Here is a 19,215-nt window from a genome sequence, read left to right on the forward strand (position 1 = left end):
CAAACATAAGCATCTAATTAAAGAGATAAAACAAAATGACAATTAAATTGAAAACTCCAGTCGCAATGTAGATGATTTTCTCAAGAGAAAACTCTTGCCTCTTGAAATAGCCATGCTCCAAGGCAGCTCTGGTAGTGATGAGATCAAAACAGCCAAAGAGATTATCTGAAGAAATACAAAACAAATAACACAAAATGTGGAAAAGAAGAAAAAAATAAACCAAAGTCACACAAATTGTATAAATCACAGAAGCTTAAGCATCACTTCTGATCAAATCCAGATAAACCATATTTGATACTCACCTGACAAAAGGATGTTGGTGGGCATTTTTCACCCACACTTTGCCTCGAGAATCCGTGAAATTGATCGCGCTGCCACAATCAATCCTTTTGAGAAAAAAATGCCTGGAAAGAGCACTAGGGAAGAGGACCACAATCTGCAGCAAGAAAGCAGAAGGCCATTCTAAAAGGGTTAATTTAATATGTTTAACCCTAAACTACCCTCTACTTTAGTGAATATATTTGCCATGAGAATGTAGCTTGTAGCTTTCTTCTCATCTACCCTCAGCAGAGATTCAAAAGCAAACCTCCCAATTTCCACATTCTGCCACTTGTGACATGCAGCCAAAAGAGAAGTCCACGTAACCACGGTTGGCTCCAATGGCATAGACTTCACCATTGCCACGGCAGCATCCAGCTCATTCGCCCTCCCCAGCATATCCACCATACAATGGTAGTGCTCTCTCCCAGCCTTGATCCCATACCTCGCCACCATTTCCTGGAAATATTTCCTTCCACTGGCCACCTCGCCCGCATGGCTACACGCTGTGAGAACCGAGAGCAACGTAACACCGTCTGGCTCCACTCCACTCTCACGCATCCTCTCCAAATTCTCCACAACACGATCTGTGAATCCCTGTGACGCATAGCCAGCGATCAAAGCGCTCCAAATCTTGACAGAGCTACTGCCGCCGCTGCTGTTAGTGATGATCGAGTCGAAAACTTCCTGAGCAGCGGCCAAGTTCCCGGACTTCGCGTAGAAATCCACCAGCGAGTTTGCGAGGAACTTGTCACTCTCGAGGCCCTGCCTGCAAATCCGTGCGTGGATTTCTCTGCCGGTCTCGAGCGATGCTAGCTTCCCGCAAGCTACCAGCGCAGCTCCAAGTGTTCTTCCGGGGATTGGATTTAACTCTAGCAGCTCTTGGAGGGCTGCAAAGAGCTCCAGTGCGAGCTCGGCTTCTCCATTTCCTGCGTAGCCAAGTAGCAGTGAGTTCCACGAGATCAAGCTATGCCTTACCATCCTGTCAAACACCGCTCGAGCATCAACCATGCTCCCACACTTTGCGTACATATCCATCAAAGCACCGGCTACAAAACCATCACGCTCGAATCCACTGCTTGCAACTTGAGAGTGAATCTCCATACCTCTTTCCAGGCACTTGGCTTTGACGATCTTTCCAAAAACTCCAACGCCATCTTCGTCGGCAGCCAAGCTTGTGCAGGCCATCGATGCAGCGGCGTAAGTTCGAGCGTCTCGCGAGCACTCCATTTGCGAGTAGAGCTCCAAAGCGCGCTCGCTTTCGCCGTTTTCCGTGTAGCCCAGGATCATACTCGTCCAGGACACGGCGTCTCGCTGGTTCATGCTGTCAAACACTGCCTTAGCATCCATCAAGCTTCCACAAGTGGAGTACATACCGATCATAGCGTTTGCTACGTAGATGTTTGAGTCGTGTAAGTTCTTGGCTACCTCGCTGTGGAGCGATCTTCCTCGCTCGAGCCACTGGAGCTTTTTATCCGATTCTTCTCTCGCTGCTAAACTCGTAGCTGCCGTGATCGCCGCGACAAATGCTCTGGCATCAGGATCACAGCCTCTGAGAGCTACCATTCTCGCAAACAGATCTAGCCCGAGCTCGGCCTCTCCATTTTCCACACAGCCAAGTATGAGCGACGTCCAGGAGACCACTGAGTGCTGCTTCATCCTGTCAAACACCGCTCTCGAGTCCCGTAAACTTCCACACTTGGCATAGAAGTCGACCAGGCTGTTCTCGAGAAAGATGTCGTCGTCGTCGTCTTCATCGCAGTTGCTGCTTCTCAAGAACTTTGAGTGTATTTCCATCCCTTTTTCCAGGCAACCGAGCTTGACAAACTTATCGTCGACTTCCAGGCCTTGCTCTTTGCTTGCCGAACTAGCCAAAGCCATGATCACCGCGAGAAAAGTCCGAGAATCTGAAACGCAGCCTTGCTGATCGAGCATACTGCCGAAGAGCTCCAAAACCATTTTTTCCTCTCCGTGAGTGGCATAGCCGAGTAGCAAAGCGTTCCAACAAGCTGTGCTACGAAGAGAAGAACTCGTTCCCGTCCCTTCAAACACTTCTCGAGCGTCATCCAAACTCCCACACTTGGAGTACATACTGATCAAGCTGCTGGCGACGTAAGCGTTGGAGGCAAGCCCACTCTCGATCGCCTCCAAATGGAGCTTCTTACCAGTCACTACATCCCTGGAAGCGCTACAAGATCTTAGCGAGGATAGCAACCTGGAAATGCGACGTTCTTCCTGTTCTTGAGAGCTAAAACTCGTCGTGGTCGCGAAACTGTGCTGTGCCAGGGAGTTTTCGCCGAGCCTGGATTGAACCCATCGAGGGCAGTAGAGCGATCCAATCCACAAACTCTCCCCAGTCTCCACATTCTTGAAATCTGGAAGATTTTGCCACTAAAAACTAGGCATTGCGATGGAGCAAGAAGAACAGGTCTTACATCTTTCTTAGCTCTGTTGTCCCGCCACACTCCTGGATTCCGGAAGAGATCGAGCCACTTGCGCTCCTCTTGCAAGATGCGATCTCCATCGCCAGGAAAACAGCAATGGTTGCGCCAAGCGATCCTCCGGTAGAGCATCAAAGACAAGCCCGCCCTAATTTCCAAAATACCGGTATATTCTAAACAGAATATGCTGAGCGAATAGAGCGGTATATTCTAAATCTAGACGGAATATTCTTATTTACAAAAAAAGAAAGTTTCGTATATTCGATCTAAAAGCCTAGTAAAATTTCTTGACCGTTGGTTTCATATAGAAACTTGGTCTTGTAATGCACAGACATGTCGAGGCTCCACATCATGATCCCGGGCAATCTTCCACTCGTTTCATTGATGATCCTGTGAACTCCCGCAAAGAAATCATCCCCCTGGATGCCTCGATCGCGCACCTGGAGACTCACCAGCGTCTTGTCCACGCCGAAGATCTCCGCTTTCCGGTTGTAGTTGGCCACGAACTTGTCCACCGAGGGCGCATTCCTGGTCGTATAGAACTGATAGTTGACATAATCGATCGTGGAGTTGTAGCTCTGGAAGAGTTTGATGTACTGCGGATCGATGTTCTCGAATGGTGCGATGGTGGCGATGGTGATGATCTTGTCAGCTTTGAGCCTGGTGATAAGCTCGCCAATGCAATACGCGAAGGTGGTGTTCTCGCTGTGGAAGCTCTCATAATCGATGTCGATCCCATCAAGCGAGTAAGTACGGACGATCTTGGCGATGGAGTTGTGGGCATTTTTGATCCAGGCTTCCGGATCTTTCGGATCATACCAGAAGAGGATTTTATCTTTCCCGGCCCGGGTATAGACACTCCAGCCCCCCAAACTCATAAGAACTTTGACGTTGCTTCGCGAGGATTTGATCTCCCGGACAGACTCTGGAGTGAGATCTTCGGACCACACCTGGTTGAAGATCCCGTTTCGCGGCTTGCCATTTTCGTCGGCATCGACGGCGAAGCTGAGGATGAAGTAGAAATCTATAGCCGCATCGATTGGAACCTTGGCGAATGTCACAGAGTATCCCTCGGCTCCAAGGTACTCTGCGAAGATCTTTCTCTTGGCTTGCGGTGGAACCGTCGAATTATCTGCAAAGATCAAACGTTTCTATCCACCTTCCATTTCTACAAAGCGATTTCTTACCTTGAAGTGAAGCTGAGGATCCAAGAACAAGCAAAAGCAAAGCGCCCACAACATAAGAAATCGTCATCGCCATGGCTGCTGCTCAAACAAATCTGAGATTTTCTTCTTCTCCTCGGGGAATTTCGAGTTCTTCGTCACTGGTTTTAAGTACTCTGCCACGAAAGCGTGTGGCAATGTTTCTATGCGAGCCGACCAACGCTAAAACCAAAGCGCGGAACTATTTGGATGAACTTGCTCGATCCGGGCGAATCCCAGCCATCAGCAAATTTTTAAACAGGGCCGTTGGATCTTACAAGTTTCAAATGGTTTCAGCCCTAACGAATATCTCCCAGCGGCACGTAACATATTCCTAATCTACGGTCTCCTCACAACCCCAATTTTTATTGGCGATGGCTTCCTCCACAGATGGCGCTGCCGGGCGCGGCGATGGCGATGGAGACGATTCCAAGAGCAGCGCTGCCGTTCTTCCAGATCATTTCGTCCCGGAGAGCACGAATCTCCCAGCTTACTCTTGCGTGATCAAGGGGGTGGGCGATGCGATGTCGGGCGCCGTCATGGGCAGCGTCTTTGGTTTTGGTATGTTCTTGCGGTTTCTTTCCAGCTTGCTCGAGAATGTGAGCGATGGAGGATGTCTTGTGGCAGGCACTGGGCTGTTCCAGAAGAAGGGTTTCAAGGGAGCTCTCCACTCTGGTGCTTCATCCGCCAAGGTACCATAAACTCTTCTCTTTCCCGAAGACAATTCCAATGCTTCTCGTTTCTCCAGACCTTCGCGATTCTATCCGGCATACATGGATTTGTGACGACTCTCCTGATCCAAATCCGTGGAAAGAAAGATGGTATGCTGCTCTTTTCTCGGAATTTTTGTTCTAAACTTTCTTGCAGCGATCAATGCTGGAATCGCTGGTTGTGCCACCGGCATTGCTCTCAGCGCTCCAGGTTCGCATTTCTATCAAACATAGATCTTATAGAACTTAAAACTTCTTTGCTCCATCGCCAGGGAATCCAGCAGCGCTCTTGCAAGGCTGCGCAACGTTTGGGGTGTTCTCCTACTTTGTGGAAAGGATGAACACCACCCAGCCAGCGATCGCAGCGACGCTAACCGGCAAGAAAAAATCCAGGGACAAAAATCGCGGCAAAGAGCTCCATGGATTCCCGGTGCTGCCGCCATTCACTCTCGCTCCAGCTTTCATGGACGGCTACCACGCTCTAAATCTCCCCAAATTGCAGCTACTGAGCTTCGGCAACGAGCACAGCAGCGCAAAGTTTTTGTAAAACTCTCGAGTGTAAAGTTTAGATTTTGCTTCAATCGCAGCCGTTGAATCTAAAACCAATCTCGGCCGCTGATCTAAACCAATCGCAGTCGTTCGTTTGTTAGTATGATTTTAGGGCTCTTGACGGCTTCGGCATTTAGGGCTTGTCAGTAGGGTTTGGAGGAGAAATCTCGGCGCCATGGGGCACACCGCTGTGTGGAACTCGCATCCGAAGAAGTATGGACCTGGATCTAGGCAGTGGTAAGGATTCTCTCGGTCTTCTTCTTCTTCTCTAGCGCGAAGAAATTTGATCGATGTTTTGCCCTGGATTTCCAGCCGGGTCTGTGGGAATGGCCACGGCCTCATTCGCAAATACGGGATAATGTGCTGCAGACAGTGCTTCAAGACTTACGCCAAGGACATTGGCTTCATCAAGGTGCGTGGCGAATTTCTCTCTCGTTTTGCTCTTGCCGGGACTGAAATCTTTACTCCTTTCGTGTTCTTCCAGTACCGGTAGAGTGAAATCGAGCTCCAGGAAGTTCTCAATCTAGGAAAAATGGATCCGCGAGAGAGGCGATCGAAATTTTGACAAGAAAAAAAAACCATGTAGCTTGAGTTCTTCCTGGAATGAAAATTGTTCTCTGTTTTTCCTTGATCGAATCGAGTGTTTTAAAGTTTTTACTGCGTTGGGAAGGTCACATTCTACTGTCTTGTCACGAGATTTAATCTCTGTTACAGTTTAAACGCGTGGCAGAGCTGGCACCGTCGAGATGAGCTGTGATCGACGGTGAGTGGTAGATGGGGCTATGGCTGCTCGTGGATGAATAGCACTCCGCGAGATCGATCGATCGATTTAGCAACTTAGCTCCCGATCGAGGCGATCGCCGGGAAAAAGCGAAGAATGGAGGCATCCGCGACAGTAATGGTTCATACAAAGGCTCGGGAATTCAGATGCTAGGCGCCATCGCAACACAAGATTCCTCTTCCTCCTCCTTCTCCTCCTCCTCCTCCTTGATTCTTCCTTCTAGATGTAGGACGCCATATTTCGATCGATCCATCCATGAAGAGCGCATTTATGGTGAGCCAGCACCGATTGATCACGCTGTGCGTCGCGATAATCTGCCTCCTCCTCACGGCGCTCTACGGCTCGCTCCCGATCCAGATCACGCTAGGCAGGATCGCCAAGAGCATACGCTCCGAGTCTAGGCTGGGGATCTCCAGGACGAGCGGCAAGAACGCCAAGCTCAAGGTTTTCATGTACGAGCTCCCCAGGAAGTACAATTTTGGGCTCTTCGACAGGGATGGCCCGGCGCAAGAGATCCCGTGGAAGAATCTCAGCAATCTCCCCGGGCCGCACACCCAGGGATTGAAGAAGCAGCACAGCGTCGAGTACTGGATGACGCTGGATTTGCTCGACGAGGGGGGGCGAGAATTCCGAGCCGCGCAGCGAGTGAGCGATCCCGGCGAGGCGGATGTGTTCTTCGTGCCATATTTCGCGTCGCTGAGCTTCAATGTGTTTGGGGTGAGCATGAGGGATCCAGAGACCGAGCACGACAAGAAGTTACAGGTAAGATCTCTCGCGCTTTGGATTTTTCTTCCCTTCCTTGTCTTGACCGATCTATCTTGACCGATCTACCAAAAGCTTTAGAACTTCTTAGAGTTTTGGAACTTCTCAGTGGTTTTCTTCGCCCAAAGTTTTTGGGATTTCTCTAGAGCGATTGATCGAGCGATGGTTTGATTCACAGGTGGGGATGATCGAGTATCTCAGCAAATCACCGTGGTACCAGAGGTCTGGGGGCCGAGATCACGTACTCGTACTCCACCACCCAAACGCGTTCCGGTTCCTCAAAGACCGCCTCAACTCGTCGCTCTTGGTGGTGGCGGACTTTGGGCGATTTCCCAAGGGTGTCGCGGCGCTTCACAAGGACGTGGTGGCGCCTTACAGCCATATGGTCCCGACTTACAATGGCGATGATGGGAGCGATCCATTCGAGGAGAGAACAACGCTGCTCTTCTTCCAAGGACGAGTCAAGCGCAAGGATGTGAGTGAATTTCTTCCTTTTGTCGCAGCGCCCGCTTAGAATATGATTCTTTCCTCCTTTTGGTCAGGATGGTGTCGTGAGGACTCAGCTGGCGGCCATTCTGGAGAACCAGCCGCGCGTCCACTTCGAGGAAGGAATCGCCACGAACTTCACTGTAGAACAAGTAAGAAGAAAATCTCGTGAGATTTCATTCAATAAGCTGGAAGGAAGGAGGAACTCTTACTTTGCTTTGCTTTTGTTTGCGCAGGCCATGCAAGGCATGCGGAGCTCCAGGTTTTGTTTGCACCCAGCCGGCGACACGCCTTCCTCGTGCAGGCTCTTTGATGCGATTGTAAGTCACTGCGTCCCTGTGATCGTCAGCGACAAAATAGAGTTACCATTCGAGGACGAGCTCGACTACTCCGAGTTTAGCCTCTTCTTCTCGGTGGACGAGGCGGTCAGGCCGGGATTCCTCCTCGGGGCCCTGGAAAAGTTCTCGAAGAGAAGGTGGATGAAAATGTGGAGGCGGCTCAAGCAAGTCACCAGGCACTTTGAGTATCAACACCCCTCTCAAAGGGACGATGCTGTCAACATGCTGTGGAGCCAGATCCACAAGAAAGTTCCGGCGATGAAGCTAGCAATGCACAGAGCCAAACGACTTAAGATCCAAGACTGGTGGAAGTGTAAAAGGTTATAATACCAACCAGAGAAACTTACACAGAACGTCGTAAGGACAGGAACTACAGATTCTACAAGCTCATGGCTGAAAGCTTGGAAGTCACGTCCATGCTTCCTGGATCCGAGACAGGGCTCTCCCCGAGTGAAGGGGAACAAAGAACGAGGCCTGCAAAGGAAGAACTTGTATCAAACCGAGCGAGCTATAAGCGTACCTGAAGTTCGAAAGGGACTGAGTGGAGGAAGGGCGATTGGAGAGTGGATCTCTCGATCGCTGGAGCTTTCCGGGGGCCGCAGAAGCTTGCACGTCTTCGGAGGAGAGAGAGTTGTGGACGAAGACCTGGACGCATTGGAGAAGAGTCGGGGATACTTGTTGAGAATGTCCGCCGGCTGGGGCGTTGCGAGCTCCACCGACGATGGACTCTGGGCCGATCGAAGAAGAAACGATGGCGTCGATAGGCAGGACGAGGAGCTGCTCACACTTGGTCGACGAAGACGGACTGATCGGGGTGGCGAAGGCATGGCCGGAGTGATTGTCTCGGGGGTGTTCGCGAACGAGACTCGCTTGGTGCTGTTGGAAGTGGATGGCGTCGCTGCTTGAGATCCAAAACGGACCTTCTTCAAGTTGGAAGAGCTCGGGTTTCGCTTGCTCGCGGACGAGAGCTCGGGGGTGAAGTGCAAAACTTTCCTGGAATCATCTCGAGCTCCGGGAACCAGCGGCGAATCGCTCAGGCCGAGCATTTTCTCGACGGTGGGAACGATGGGAATGAGATCGTCGTTGGTCACGTCTTCTCGGCCGAGTCTACTCTCCACGGTTCTCTCTGGACGCTTTGCCACCTCCAAGAAAAATCGGTGCCAGTCCTACATTTAAAGAGAAACCTTGTGAAATTTTCTTCTTTTTCTTGGGGAATTTGCGTACCTGGAGCGTGTCCTCGACGCTAGACATCGCTCGCGTGAAATTATCGATCTCCTCCACGGACAGCTTCTCGGAGAGCTTCTTCTTGTGGATTCCAGTAACCAGCGAGTCGATCTGCCAGAAATTTCGAGCTCCAAGACTGAATGGAATGGGGGAATTCTTGCTTACCCTCTCGATCAGCCGAGCCACGGAGCTGTGGACGACATGGAGCCGCCTCAAAGGGCTGGACGATTTCTTGCCTCCCGGATCCGGCTGCTTGTTGGTGATGACATCGAGAGGATTGCGCTTCTTTGGATGTGGAGTCCCCTTGTACTGCGACCGCTTCATAGCTCGCCCCTTCGCCGCGAAATCTCTGCGCGTGGCGCCCAAGAGCCCTAGAAAAATGCTAGAGAGGTCGGACACGGACCGTCGATCTTAGCGGGCCATTGCAACGTCTACTTTCAGTGGTTTAAAAGTAGCGCCGTACGCTCCGGCCGTACTGTGGCGCCGATCTAACGGACAAGGAAGCTCCGGCGGGAATCTCGTTGGGTTCGTTGAATCTAGGGTTTGGGCGATGGAGGGATTAGGGCTCGGGGATCGTGTCTCGCGCAATCCCGATCGGCCGCGCTGATGCCGCTGGAGGCGCGCTAAATGGAGCAGCGGCGCGGATCCGTGATCGATATGGCGCGCTCCGTCTCGGCGTCGTGGACGGGAATGCCGCCCCTGTTTCTGCTGCGATCGGAGGATATGTCGCTCGTCCGGATGGTGATTCCAGTAGAATCGGCGCACGACACTGTTGCCTACCTCGGGCAGCTCGGCATGCTCCAATTCCGCGATGTGAGTGAACAGATTTCGTTTTCCTCGATCTAGTATTCGATCTTTTCTTCTTCGCAGTTAAATCCTGGAAAAAGTCCCACTCAACGGATCTACGCAAACCAGGTACTATAGATTTTTTTCTGTGTGTAGCAAGGAGAGATTTTGGAGCTCATTGAAAGCTCTCCAGGTAAAACGATGCGGTGAAATGGGTCGGCAGCTCAGATATTTCAAGAGTCAAATAGAGAGCGCAGGCATTCTAATAGCGGCAAGGTCAACGATCGAGAATGACGTCGATCTGGATGAATTGGAGGTAAGCTTTCCAGCTGCATTTTCTACGACTTTTATCATTCTTGCTGTTTTCATGCAGGTGAAACTTTCAGAGTATGAAACTGAGCTCAAGGAAATAGCATCAAACAGCGCGAGGCTATTTCGGAGTCATGCGGAGCTGACAGAGTTTCAACTGGTTTTGTTGAAGGTAGTAACTTTGCTGGCACTTTGGAAACAGTTCGTTTCTTATGCTTGTTTCATTTCACAAGGCTGGTAGATTTTTTACCTCCGGACGTGCAGAGGCAGCATTTGCACAACGGGAGTACGACGATTTCGAGGGGTCTATGGATAGTCCCCTCCTCCTTATAGAGCAAGAGATGCAAACCGATCCGACCAAAGGGCAGCTTGGATACGTAACTGGATTGATACCCAAACTTAAGACTATACAGTTCGAACGCATTTTGTTCCGAGCAACCAGAGGCAACATGGTCTTCAAGTCGTCAGTCGTCGAAAGGCCTGTCACCGATCCTGCAACCGGTGAGAAGGTAACGGAAAACTTTTTTCTACTCGGTGTTAAAGATAGTATTCATCTACAGGTTGAAAAGTCTGTGTTCGTCGTGTTCTTTTCTGGAGAAAGAACACAGGCTAAGATCGTTAAAATCTGCGATGCATTTGGTGCTAGCCGCTATCCTTATCCCGAGGAGCCAAGTTTACAGAGACAAATGAGATCGGAGGTGTATCCTTTTCCAGTTTTTGGTGTTTGTGAATGTAACGAGGGAGTGTCTTACAGGTCACAGGAAGATTGTCTGAGCTGAAGTCCACATTGGATGCGGGTACCAGTCATCGCGATACAGTTTTAGCAGGGATTAGCTACCAACTAGACTTTTGGATTTTGATGGTGAGGTTCGTCCATCTCAATTTGCTTCTCTAATTTGTTTTCTGTGGTAGGTTCAAAGAGAGAAGGCTGTGTATCATATCATGAATAAGTTTAACATGGACGTTACTAGAAAGTGTTTAGTAGCTGAAGCATGGTGTCCAACCGAGAATAAAACTCAGGTATGTTGAACTTGTGGGCTTTATAAGCTGACTTTATATGTGAAAAGCAGGTTCAAGAAGCATTAATGCGCGCAACAGTCGACAGCAACTCACAAGTCGGCACCATTTTTCAGGAGATTAGAACAAAGGATTTACCGCCAACATTCTTCAAGACTAACAAAATTACAGGGGCTTTCCAAGGAATCGTCGATGCTTATGGGTAACAGCAAGCTCTTTCTGGCTTTCACGTTTCGTTCTTACTGTGTTAACTGTCAGTGTAGGGTGGCGAGATACAAGGAAGCAAATCCTGCTGTGTATACAATAGTTACTTTTCCGTTTCTTTTCGCTGTGATGTTTGGGGATTGGGGGCACGGGATTGTTCTTCTCTTGGCAACGCTTTACCTCATTCTGAATGAAGGGAAACTTGGCAGCCAGGTACCTTGACGCTTTGTTTTCATTTACTAGTAAAGCTGGGAGAACTTTGAAAGTTTTCACTGCTAGTAAAATTTATCATTCGCATTGATCCCTTCCAGCATGGTGCATACAGAAATTGGGCGACATAATGGGAATGGCGTTTGGAGGCAGATATGTGATCTTGCTGATGTCGATCTTCTCGATATATACGGGGTTTATCTACAACGAGTTTTTCTCGGTGCCGTTTCGAATATTTGGAGAGTCTGCGTACGTTTGCAGGGATCCTTCTTGCAAGTAAGTCTCTATTTGCATTTGGTAAAGGTTTTGTGTTTTTGGATTAACTGAATTGTTGCGTAGGGACTCACGTACAGCGGGTTTGATAAAAGGACCTGGCTATACATATCCGTTTGGATTCGATCCCGTATGGCATGGCTCTAGATCGGAACTACCATTTTTGAACTCCGTGAAGATGAAGATGTCCATTCTTCTCGGTGTTGTGCATATGAACTTGGGTCTGGCTTTGAGCTATTACAACGCCAGCTACTTTAACGAGCCACTTGATATCTGGTAAGTGTGCCATTCATTTCCATACTGCATTACCGAAACGATCAAGTAACTCAACCTTTCCAGGTATCAGTTTGTTCCGCAGATCCTGTTCCTTGGCTCCTTATTTGGATACCTGTCGCTGCTTATTATAATCAAGTGGTGCTCTGGTTCCCAAGCGGACTTGTACCACGTGATGATTTATATGTTCTTAAGCCCAACGGATGATCTTGGGCCAAACCAGCTTTTTTCTGGACAAACGGAGGTTCAGGTAAGGTTCTTTTTTATTATTTTTCGAGTTTAACATCTCTTTTTATCCAAGTGCTTTCTGCTATTAATTGCTGTCGTGGCGGTTCCAACAATGCTTTTGCCGAAGCCATTGGCTTTGAAAAAACGACATGAAGAGGTAATGCACTCTTTCTTGAGTGATGACTTTACAATATGGTTTTACAGAGAACGCACGGGCGTTCTTATGGCATATTGAATGCTGGCTCGGATGGTGAATCCGTTGACAACGAGCACGACCACCACCACGGCGAGGAAGAATTCGACTTTGGTGAGACCTTCGTCCACCAAATGATAGAAACCATTGAGTTCGTGCTAGGTGCTGTGTCGAACACAGCTTCCTATCTCCGGCTGTGGGCTCTCAGGTAAACCAACTTTGTTTTCGTTTGTTTCGTGCTCCTGACGTGTTTAGCTTTCCACAGCCTCGCTCATGCCCAACTCTCGGCCGTGTTTTACGATAAAGTCTTGATCCTGGCATGGAGGTATGTGGTCTTTCTCTACTTTTTTTGCTTTTATGAAGCGAACTCTTTTGAATTGATGCAGTTACCACAACACCATGATTCTCATCATCGGTGGCTTCGTCTTCATCTGTGCAACCGTGGGGGTGTTGCTAATCATGGAGACGCTCAGCGCATTCCTCCATGCGCTTCGCCTTCACTGGGTAGAGTTCCAAGGCAAGTTTTACGGGGGCGATGGCTACCAGTTTGAGCCATTTTCATTTGCAACACTCGAAGAAGACGATCAAGGTTGAAATCAAACATACCAAACGTTTTTGTAGCTAAATTGTTAGATATAGATGGCTATATACATTGTGTAAATGCGAACTCTTTCTTCTAAGACTGGTTGAGGAACACTGCTGTGTCAAAATCGCTGTCCATTTGCATGTTGTTAGTATCGTTTTGTTGCGCAACAAAGCCTCCATTGCTATACAAACTTCCACCTCCATTTCCATCTCCATGTACACGGTGGCTATACAAACCATGGAAGATTTGCTGGTGGTCATTCCTGGGAGGAAACATCGAATCTAGCTGATCATTCGGGTGATCGCCCAAGTGACCATGATCATTGTGGTGATTCCCTGCGTGACCATTTACATAATTGCCTAAGTGACCATTCGCGTGATCGCCCAGGTTTAAGAGCTGGAAGTGATCCGGAAGAACTTCAGCACTGGACGTGAAAAATCCACCACTACTTGCATCGTCCGTGAAGAACATCCCATCTTGATCTTGGCCTTCAGCTTCTGCAAACATCCTGTCAACTTCATCGTCACCAAAGCTATCCTCGCTGCTGCTGCTGTTCGAGGCAATCACTGACTCCACCGTGATCTTTGGTGGGAGTTTTTGTGGAGCGCTGGGATCGGATGAGTAGAAGAAGTGCTTCTTGCCGGAGTCATAGATGACCGTGACTTCCACTTTAGCGCCACACAAGACCTGAAGCTCGATTGCCTTCTTGAACAAACCTTCGGTTCTCTTGCGGAATGTTTGTGTCCGCGGGTTGTTCTTCACAAGATACTTGATATCAATCTTTCTCCTGCCCATCCCTCTTCTCTGCATTTACCAACTTTTCTTTTCTTTTTAAAAACCTTATAAGAATAAGCCGGATATGTCTCTTTTGTTATGTATGGTTAATTATTTTATTTGATTTTATACTGCGTTACAAAATCATTAGTTATATTTTTGCCATTCAATATAGCCTAGGATTTTCATAGCTTTTGGTCTTCCTCGATGGGATTTAGTTGTTTGGTTCCGCAACTGCCATCTCTTTCTCCCATGCTAGACAACACTTTGCATTGCTTGGCAAACAAACTTTTGTTGTTCCACACAAAGGCATTCATTCATTTCCCTCCCAACAATTTCAAACACTTTTTAACTCTCTTTTCAAAGTTTTTAAATCCATTTTTTTCTTGATATCTTCGTCCACCATAGCCATCTCAGTTGCGACGTAGAACTTAGTCTGGGAAGTCGACCAATTAACATTATTATGATTTAAAGTAAATGTTAACTTTATTTCGGGTTGGTTAGGGTTCTTAGCTACAGCAATGGGGGATTACGAGGAGAAGGCCCAGGAATACGAGAAGAAGGCCGAGAAGAAGCTCAAAGGCTGGAATCTCTTGGGTGGCAAGTATGACGACGCTGCCGAGTATCTGGAGAAGGCCGCCAATAACTACAAGCTTGCCAAATCATGTAAGAATTTTTTTTGTTCTTCTTGTCACTGTGATTCCTCGATCAGGGGATAGAGGAGCCGAATGCTACCTCAGGCTTGCAGAAGTTAGCATGAAGGTAGAATAAAGTTTAAGTTCGTTCCAGGGAGCTGCGATAAAAGATAAGTTTTTTTTTTAACTAGATGGAGAGCAAGCCCGAAGCAGCACAAGCTTATGTGGAAGCTGCGAAATGCTACATGAAGAAAAGACCAAAAGGTAACCTCAGAAAAAAAAGAGGAAGAAGAGCATGTTTTTTTTTTTCTTGAGAGCTTCTTGCGTTAACTTAGAGGCCGTGAAGATGCTCAATATGGCAACCAAGCTTTTCATGGAGCTTGGAAGATTGTCCGTGGCGGCCAAGCATTTCAAGGTTAATCGCTGACATTCTTCTCATGAGAACGTAAGGAAAGAGCTCGGGTTTGATCTTCGCTATTGACACTGGCCTTGTAAAAACTTCGAAAACCAGGACATTGCGGAGATATATGAGAAGCAGGACGATTTGGAGTTTGCAGTTCAGTTTTACGAGAGAGCAGCGGATTTATACCAGGGCGAGGAGGTGAACACCACAAGCAACCAATGCAAATTGAAAATTGCAGAGCTCTCAGCTCAACTGGAGCAGTAAGAACTTCACAAAATTTCTTTTATCTTTTCTTTGCTTGCTCTAACTATGTCTCTTTCAGATATCCAAGAGCTATCGAAATCTTTGAGGCCATTGCCAAAAGCTCCATGGATAACAATTTGACAAAGTACAGCGTCAAAGGCTACTTGCTCAATGCGGGGCTGTGTCAAATGTGTGGTGCCGACCCGATTGCCGTGAGCAATGCTCTCGAGAGATACCAGGTATGTTCATTTAATCCTTCTCTCATTTCGCCATGGAACACAACGTTCCTTCGATATCCAGGACTTGGATCCAACGTTTCAAGACACACGGGAGTGCAAGTTCCTCAAGGTTTGTGAAGATTCAACGGGATGAAATGAATCCTCCATAGCTTTTTTTTTGTTGGATTATTTGCAGGAGCTGGCAGAGACGATCGAGCAAGAAGATGCAACCAAGTTCACGGACGCTGTCAAGGAGTATGACAGTATTAGCCGGCTGGTAAGAGCGCTCTCTCTCTCTCTCTCTTATTTTGTGCCATATCATAGGATCCATGGAAAACAACGATGCTCTTACGTGCAAAGAAAGCGTTGAAAGCAAAAGAGGAAGAGGAAGAAGAGTTAACATAGAACTACTTTCCTTGTGGTTCTTGCCCTTCCTGGGGCGTTGCGAGAAATTTTATAAACAGTCAATGAAATGAACGTTTTAGCCCCCCAAAGCCACATCTGCACATTCAGCAAGATATTGCTTATTCAGCAGCTATCACTCACCAACCTGCGCCTTCATTTTGCAGCTTCGCATTGTCAATAGTACCAGAACAGTAGAAGAAGTTCTTTTCTCCTGTGATGATGTTAACAAGTTGCAATTTGAATACTGTACAACTGGCGGTCCATATGGACAACACAACAAATGTTTAATGGTCAGCATCGCAACTAGTGGAAGAACGGAATTGGACCTATTCCTCACTCTCATTTAAAGTGGCTGCCACATTGATTGTAGCATGATGGTTGCGGGCCAGGTTCCACAAAGGTTCTCCCCAGAATGCCTGGAGCTATGTACAGGGAGTTTGAGATGCACGACAAGAACAAAGACGGCCTCATATCTCTTCTTCGCCAAGGCTCTCGGTAAGTGCTTGCTGTCTTTGCTACTTTCACTGGCTAAAGTCGGGCTGAATTCGTCGACATCTCAACCACACGGAGTTTAACGAGTATGAGTGCGTCGCGAGCAGACCAGGTTCCCCAGTTGAGCTGCTTCTTCTTACTTCGTTTTGTGCTTAATTCTCAGCTTCCTTCACGTCCCTGGCCTACCAACAGATTGTACACTCCATCTTGTTTGGTTCTTTGCAGCCATGTGGAAGCTTCATCCAAGAGAAAGCTCTTACGCACGGTACAGCCTTCTCAGCTAGAATATTCTCGTCAAAATCATGTCGAGTCAACTCCTTTTATCTTTTTTTGTCTTCCATTTAAGGTGGGGTTCCTCACTGATGAATTGTGGTGTGAGACCAGGTCTTGTAGCATCGTATTAATCTGAGATCAAATCTTTAATAAAACCTGGTCTTACCTTGTGACAACCATCGCTCCAATGTTCTTCCTAACAACATTGAGTCTTGTAGCATTGGTTCTTTTTTCAAAGAAACATGTTAATACAGATTAGACTACAGCATCTCAATATATCTGCCGTGGGATGTGTGTTATTTGCTGCAAACATTGCACCACTGTTCTGAAACTGATAAACCAACTTGTTAACTGGCTTGGTCTGTTTTGGGCTGGTCACAACTGGATGAAGTACTTTCATTTGATTTGATTTAAACATTAATACCAAAAACCAGTTTTGCAAAACCACTATATAAAATCAATAAAACTGTGTTGTGGCGAGTGGTCCAGATTGAAACCAATCTAACAACTACCAAAATCCCACTACACTAATATTAGTATATAACATCGTACACTTGGACTTTACATCATCCCCTCATCTCAGAATAATGGAAGGCCATCAAAGTTGCTTCATAAATGGGCTAGGATCTGGAGGAACATCAAGAGGAGGTATTGGTGAATCTATAGGTGGTATTAGTTATTATTGATCCCTTTGTATGAAGTATTTTAATTGTTGTACATGCATAATTTTTAGAGGATCGGCCTATTAGACATCATGCCAAACCTCATAAATTTGCAATCTAATTTGCCAAAACACTCAATACAGTCCTTTCCATTGAGCAAGAAGCCTCTTAGATAAACCACGTACTATAAAATAGGGAAAATGAATTAACACCAAATCATTCATTTTATACTTTATATGTGGATGATGATGGGAGTTGTAATGTTGTTGTTGTCCCACTTTATGCAGTCTAGGTGTTCGGAAGACTCTGCTCAGGCAAGTGGAAGAATGCTCATCAAATACTAATCCCACGATCTAGCATTGGCAACTCGTAGCAATTGCGAAAGTAAACTTAACTCCATTGGTAATATTGGATCACGACCATATAAGAGTTTATACAGTGAAGCACCAATAGAACTTTGCACCCCTATGACATATATCCCAATCAGAATGCTAAAAGTTCACATATTTTGCGATCATCTCTTTGAATGTCCGAATGAGCCATTCCACCAAACCGTCTGACTGTGAATGATAAGCACTCGTGAAAGTGTGGTATATCCCCAACTGAGATGTCAAAACATGAAATGCCTCAGCCATAAATGTGAGACAATTATCTGAAAGAATCTGCTTTGGACAAGAATGCTAGAACACCACTTGATTGAGGAGGAAGTATCCAATAATAGTTGCAAAGGCGCTAACAAGAGCATCAACTTCCACCCAGTGAATTAAGTAGTCAGAAGTAATAATAACATACTCATTGCTAATAGTTGATCGTGGAAAAGGTCTCATAAGATCAAATGCTACCAACTCAAATAGACGGGAAATTGCAATTGACTCCAACCATCCTTCCATAGCCCTAGGGGGAGTATTACGAGTTTGGCACTAAACATAGTTATGTACATACCGAATAACATCATATCGCATCTTTAGTCAATAGAAAGACTTACGCAACTTCTCAGTCACACAATAATGTTTCATATACCCACTTAAAATAGGAGAATCATGGTAGGTATGGAGAAACTATGGAATAAAGATTGAAAACACCATTAACCATAAATGATCATCAGGATCCATCCCCGCAAAATAAAGAAGGTTGTCTTCAAGGTGATATTGAGAATGTAAATGCTAAAATGGCAAGTCATCAGTAAGTGATGTAGAATTCTCAAACCCATCTTTAAGCTTTCGAAACCATGGCTCAATCTTTTGAGCCTCATTAACCTCATTAAGAGAAGATAAATTTTGCTCTGTACCTTGTGGACACTGAATGTCAAGTACAACAACCACTAATAACATAAAATCCTTGTTTAGAAATTCTATAAATACTAGAACAATAGGCTCGTCAAAAATATGAGAAGAGAGTGAAGAAGGAAAAAGAGCTCGAGAAAGGGCATCAAAATTAGCTATAAAACTCCCTAGGCAATGAATAATATCAAAATTATATATTTGAAGCTTCAAAAACCACCAGTAGTATGACCAATTAAGTTCTTTTGCTTTAATAATGAAGTAATGGCAGCATGATCACCTTCCAGTAACGTTCGAGAACTATGTAAATATGTATGAAGTTTTTTGAAACCCCAGACTGCTGCTAAACACTCCTCTTTTGTCGTGGAGTAGTTCGCTTTCGTTAGTTGTAATGTACAACTTATATATACAATGGGATAGCATTGAATAAACACACTCAAGCTCTTTTGCATCAACACACCTTTGGTGTGTGCCATTTGTCATTTGTGTTAGCATTGTTTTTAAATGAGGGGGTAGTTATCTTTAGCCTCTAAGTGTTTAAAGTGTGTGTTCCCTCTCTTGCATGTGGTGCTCTTTGTAGTGTCATTCATTTTGTGAGAGTTAAGGTCTCCCTAAGCATAAAGTCTTAGTCCTAATTTAGTCATATTGAGAGGTTTTTCTTAGACTTTTTTCTTGCAAAAGTTGTCAACAAGACTATTTAACATGTGGCTTAGTTTCATGGTGCTATTGGATTTGTTACTCCCCTTGACTGTCAAATGTCTTTTTCTATCATGCTTCTCCTTTTTGTTTTCCATACTTTGTGTTGGAGCTGAAGCACCATATTCTACTCATGTTGGAGGTAGTAAGCTTCCATCCTTATTGGGTTACTCTAGAGCTATAGTTGAGTGGTTATAAAGTATGCTTACTAAAGGGCTTATGTGGTGTAAAATGCTAAAGAGTC

General features: G+C 46.5%; 8 protein-coding genes across 8 annotated transcripts; 5 read left to right on the top strand and 3 right to left on the bottom strand.

The window, feature by feature from the left end:
- Window positions 1-448: 448 nt before the first annotated feature.
- On the bottom strand, window positions 449-4,019 carry LOC9653580 (pentatricopeptide repeat-containing protein At2g13600). The gene is made up of 5 exons (XM_002978555.2): window positions 3,947-4,019; window positions 3,093-3,891; window positions 2,754-2,907; window positions 1,425-2,709; window positions 449-1,367 (listed from the first exon to the last, which is right to left on the bottom strand). Exons 1-5 carry the CDS (start codon window positions 4,017-4,019, stop codon window positions 472-474), a joined length of 3,207 nt encoding a protein of 1,068 aa, XP_002978601.2. The 3' UTR covers window positions 449-471.
- A 280-nt stretch (window positions 4,020-4,299) lies between these two features.
- On the top strand, window positions 4,300-5,300 carry LOC9653755 (mitochondrial import inner membrane translocase subunit TIM22-3). The gene is made up of 5 exons (XM_002978411.2): window positions 4,300-4,522; window positions 4,589-4,653; window positions 4,710-4,782; window positions 4,829-4,882; window positions 4,944-5,300. Exons 1-5 carry the CDS (start codon window positions 4,336-4,338, stop codon window positions 5,216-5,218), a joined length of 654 nt encoding a protein of 217 aa, XP_002978457.2. The 5' UTR covers window positions 4,300-4,335; the 3' UTR covers window positions 5,219-5,300.
- A 56-nt stretch (window positions 5,301-5,356) lies between these two features.
- Window positions 5,357-5,856, top strand: LOC9653581 (40S ribosomal protein S29). Its single transcript, XM_002978412.2, has 3 exons — window positions 5,357-5,457; window positions 5,533-5,632; window positions 5,705-5,856. Exons 1-3 carry the CDS (start codon window positions 5,396-5,398, stop codon window positions 5,711-5,713), a joined length of 171 nt encoding a protein of 56 aa, XP_002978458.1. The 5' UTR covers window positions 5,357-5,395; the 3' UTR covers window positions 5,714-5,856.
- An 87-nt stretch (window positions 5,857-5,943) lies between these two features.
- LOC9653582 (probable arabinosyltransferase ARAD1) lies at window positions 5,944-7,957 on the top strand. Its single transcript, XM_002978413.2, has 4 exons — window positions 5,944-6,763; window positions 6,942-7,238; window positions 7,306-7,401; window positions 7,486-7,957. Exons 1-4 carry the CDS (start codon window positions 6,257-6,259, stop codon window positions 7,912-7,914), a joined length of 1,329 nt encoding a protein of 442 aa, XP_002978459.2. The 5' UTR covers window positions 5,944-6,256; the 3' UTR covers window positions 7,915-7,957.
- On the bottom strand, window positions 7,891-9,272 carry LOC9653583. The gene is made up of 4 exons (XM_002978556.2): window positions 8,977-9,272; window positions 8,812-8,922; window positions 8,108-8,753; window positions 7,891-8,061 (listed from the first exon to the last, which is right to left on the bottom strand). The coding sequence occupies exons 1-4, from the start codon at window positions 9,133-9,135 to the stop codon at window positions 7,967-7,969; spliced, it is 1,011 nt and encodes a 336-aa protein (XP_002978602.1). The 5' UTR covers window positions 9,136-9,272; the 3' UTR covers window positions 7,891-7,966.
- A 97-nt stretch (window positions 9,273-9,369) lies between these two features.
- On the top strand, window positions 9,370-13,000 carry LOC9653756 (V-type proton ATPase subunit a3). The gene is made up of 17 exons (XM_024683297.1): window positions 9,370-9,624; window positions 9,682-9,726; window positions 9,791-9,913; window positions 9,971-10,078; window positions 10,140-10,415; window positions 10,467-10,604; window positions 10,661-10,768; window positions 10,819-10,926; window positions 10,977-11,125; window positions 11,187-11,340; window positions 11,453-11,613; window positions 11,677-11,886; window positions 11,950-12,133; window positions 12,185-12,268; window positions 12,316-12,512; window positions 12,570-12,629; window positions 12,691-13,000. Exons 1-17 carry the CDS (start codon window positions 9,439-9,441, stop codon window positions 12,896-12,898), a joined length of 2,499 nt encoding a protein of 832 aa, XP_024539065.1. The 5' UTR covers window positions 9,370-9,438; the 3' UTR covers window positions 12,899-13,000.
- On the bottom strand, window positions 12,981-13,685 carry LOC9653584 (serum factor response D). Its single transcript, XM_002978557.1, has one exon. It carries the CDS (start codon window positions 13,683-13,685, stop codon window positions 12,981-12,983), a length of 705 nt encoding a protein of 234 aa, XP_002978603.1.
- Window positions 13,686-14,185: 500 nt separating this feature from the next.
- Window positions 14,186-15,636, top strand: LOC9653757 (alpha-soluble NSF attachment protein 2). The gene is made up of 9 exons (XM_002978415.2): window positions 14,186-14,330; window positions 14,377-14,426; window positions 14,491-14,563; window positions 14,635-14,714; window positions 14,811-14,962; window positions 15,025-15,184; window positions 15,246-15,293; window positions 15,360-15,440; window positions 15,488-15,636. Exons 1-9 carry the CDS (start codon window positions 14,186-14,188, stop codon window positions 15,566-15,568), a joined length of 870 nt encoding a protein of 289 aa, XP_002978461.1. The 3' UTR covers window positions 15,569-15,636.
- The last annotated feature ends 3,579 nt before the right edge of the window (window positions 15,637-19,215 follow it).

This window comes from Selaginella moellendorffii, unplaced genomic scaffold (assembly GCF_000143415.4).
Source record: "Selaginella moellendorffii unplaced genomic scaffold, v1.0 SELMOscaffold_37, whole genome shotgun sequence".
NCBI lineage: Eukaryota > Viridiplantae > Streptophyta > Lycopodiopsida > Selaginellales > Selaginellaceae > Selaginella > Selaginella moellendorffii.

What these genes read in the sequence shown, in the direction of transcription:
- LOC9653582 (XM_002978413.2), top strand. Translation starts at nt 6,257, where the DNA reads ATGAAGAGCGCATTTATGGTGAGCCAGCACCGATTGATCACGCTGTGC. An exon ending in AGCACGACAAGAAGTTACAG is followed by an intron (nt 6,764 to 6,941) that starts GTAAGATCTCTC and finishes TTTGATTCACAG; the next exon opens with GTGGGGATGATCGAGTATCT. An exon ending in GACGAGTCAAGCGCAAGGAT is followed by an intron (nt 7,239 to 7,305) that starts GTGAGTGAATTT and finishes CCTTTTGGTCAG; the next exon opens with GATGGTGTCGTGAGGACTCA.
- LOC9653583 (XM_002978556.2), bottom strand. Translation starts at nt 9,135, where the DNA reads ATGAAGCGGTCGCAGTACAAGGGGACTCCACATCCAAAGAAGCGCAAT. An exon ending in TGGCTCGGCTGATCGAGAGG is followed by an intron (nt 8,923 to 8,976) that starts GTAAGCAAGAAT and finishes AATTTCTGGCAG; the next exon opens with ATCGACTCGCTGGTTACTGG. An exon ending in CAGTCCCTTTCGAACTTCAG is followed by an intron (nt 8,062 to 8,107) that starts GTACGCTTATAG and finishes CTTCCTTTGCAG; the next exon opens with GCCTCGTTCTTTGTTCCCCT.
- LOC9653757 (XM_002978415.2), top strand. Translation starts at nt 14,186, where the DNA reads ATGGGGGATTACGAGGAGAAGGCCCAGGAATACGAGAAGAAGGCCGAG. An exon ending in TGGCGGCCAAGCATTTCAAG is followed by an intron (nt 14,715 to 14,810) that starts GTTAATCGCTGA and finishes TTCGAAAACCAG; the next exon opens with GACATTGCGGAGATATATGA. An exon ending in CTCTCAGCTCAACTGGAGCA is followed by an intron (nt 14,963 to 15,024) that starts GTAAGAACTTCA and finishes TGTCTCTTTCAG; the next exon opens with ATATCCAAGAGCTATCGAAA.
- LOC9653581 (XM_002978412.2), top strand. Translation starts at nt 5,396, where the DNA reads ATGGGGCACACCGCTGTGTGGAACTCGCATCCGAAGAAGTATGGACCT. An exon ending in GGACCTGGATCTAGGCAGTG is followed by an intron (nt 5,458 to 5,532) that starts GTAAGGATTCTC and finishes CTGGATTTCCAG; the next exon opens with CCGGGTCTGTGGGAATGGCC.
- LOC9653580 (XM_002978555.2), bottom strand. Translation starts at nt 4,019, where the DNA reads ATGGCGATGACGATTTCTTATGTTGTGGGCGCTTTGCTTTTGCTTGTT. An exon ending in ATCCTCAGCTTCACTTCAAG is followed by an intron (nt 3,892 to 3,946) that starts GTAAGAAATCGC and finishes TGATCTTTGCAG; the next exon opens with ATAATTCGACGGTTCCACCG. An exon ending in AGCCAAGTGCCTGGAAAGAG is followed by an intron (nt 1,368 to 1,424) that starts GTATGGAGATTC and finishes ATGGTTTTGTAG; the next exon opens with CCGGTGCTTTGATGGATATG.
- LOC9653756 (XM_024683297.1), top strand. Translation starts at nt 9,439, where the DNA reads ATGGAGCAGCGGCGCGGATCCGTGATCGATATGGCGCGCTCCGTCTCG. An exon ending in AGAGACAAATGAGATCGGAG is followed by an intron (nt 10,605 to 10,660) that starts GTGTATCCTTTT and finishes AGTGTCTTACAG; the next exon opens with GTCACAGGAAGATTGTCTGA. An exon ending in TGAAAAAACGACATGAAGAG is followed by an intron (nt 12,269 to 12,315) that starts GTAATGCACTCT and finishes ATGGTTTTACAG; the next exon opens with AGAACGCACGGGCGTTCTTA.
- LOC9653755 (XM_002978411.2), top strand. Translation starts at nt 4,336, where the DNA reads ATGGCTTCCTCCACAGATGGCGCTGCCGGGCGCGGCGATGGCGATGGA. An exon ending in GGGCAGCGTCTTTGGTTTTG is followed by an intron (nt 4,523 to 4,588) that starts GTATGTTCTTGC and finishes GTCTTGTGGCAG; the next exon opens with GCACTGGGCTGTTCCAGAAG. An exon ending in AATCCGTGGAAAGAAAGATG is followed by an intron (nt 4,783 to 4,828) that starts GTATGCTGCTCT and finishes ACTTTCTTGCAG; the next exon opens with CGATCAATGCTGGAATCGCT.
- LOC9653584 (XM_002978557.1), bottom strand. Translation starts at nt 13,685, where the DNA reads ATGGGCAGGAGAAAGATTGATATCAAGTATCTTGTGAAGAACAACCCG.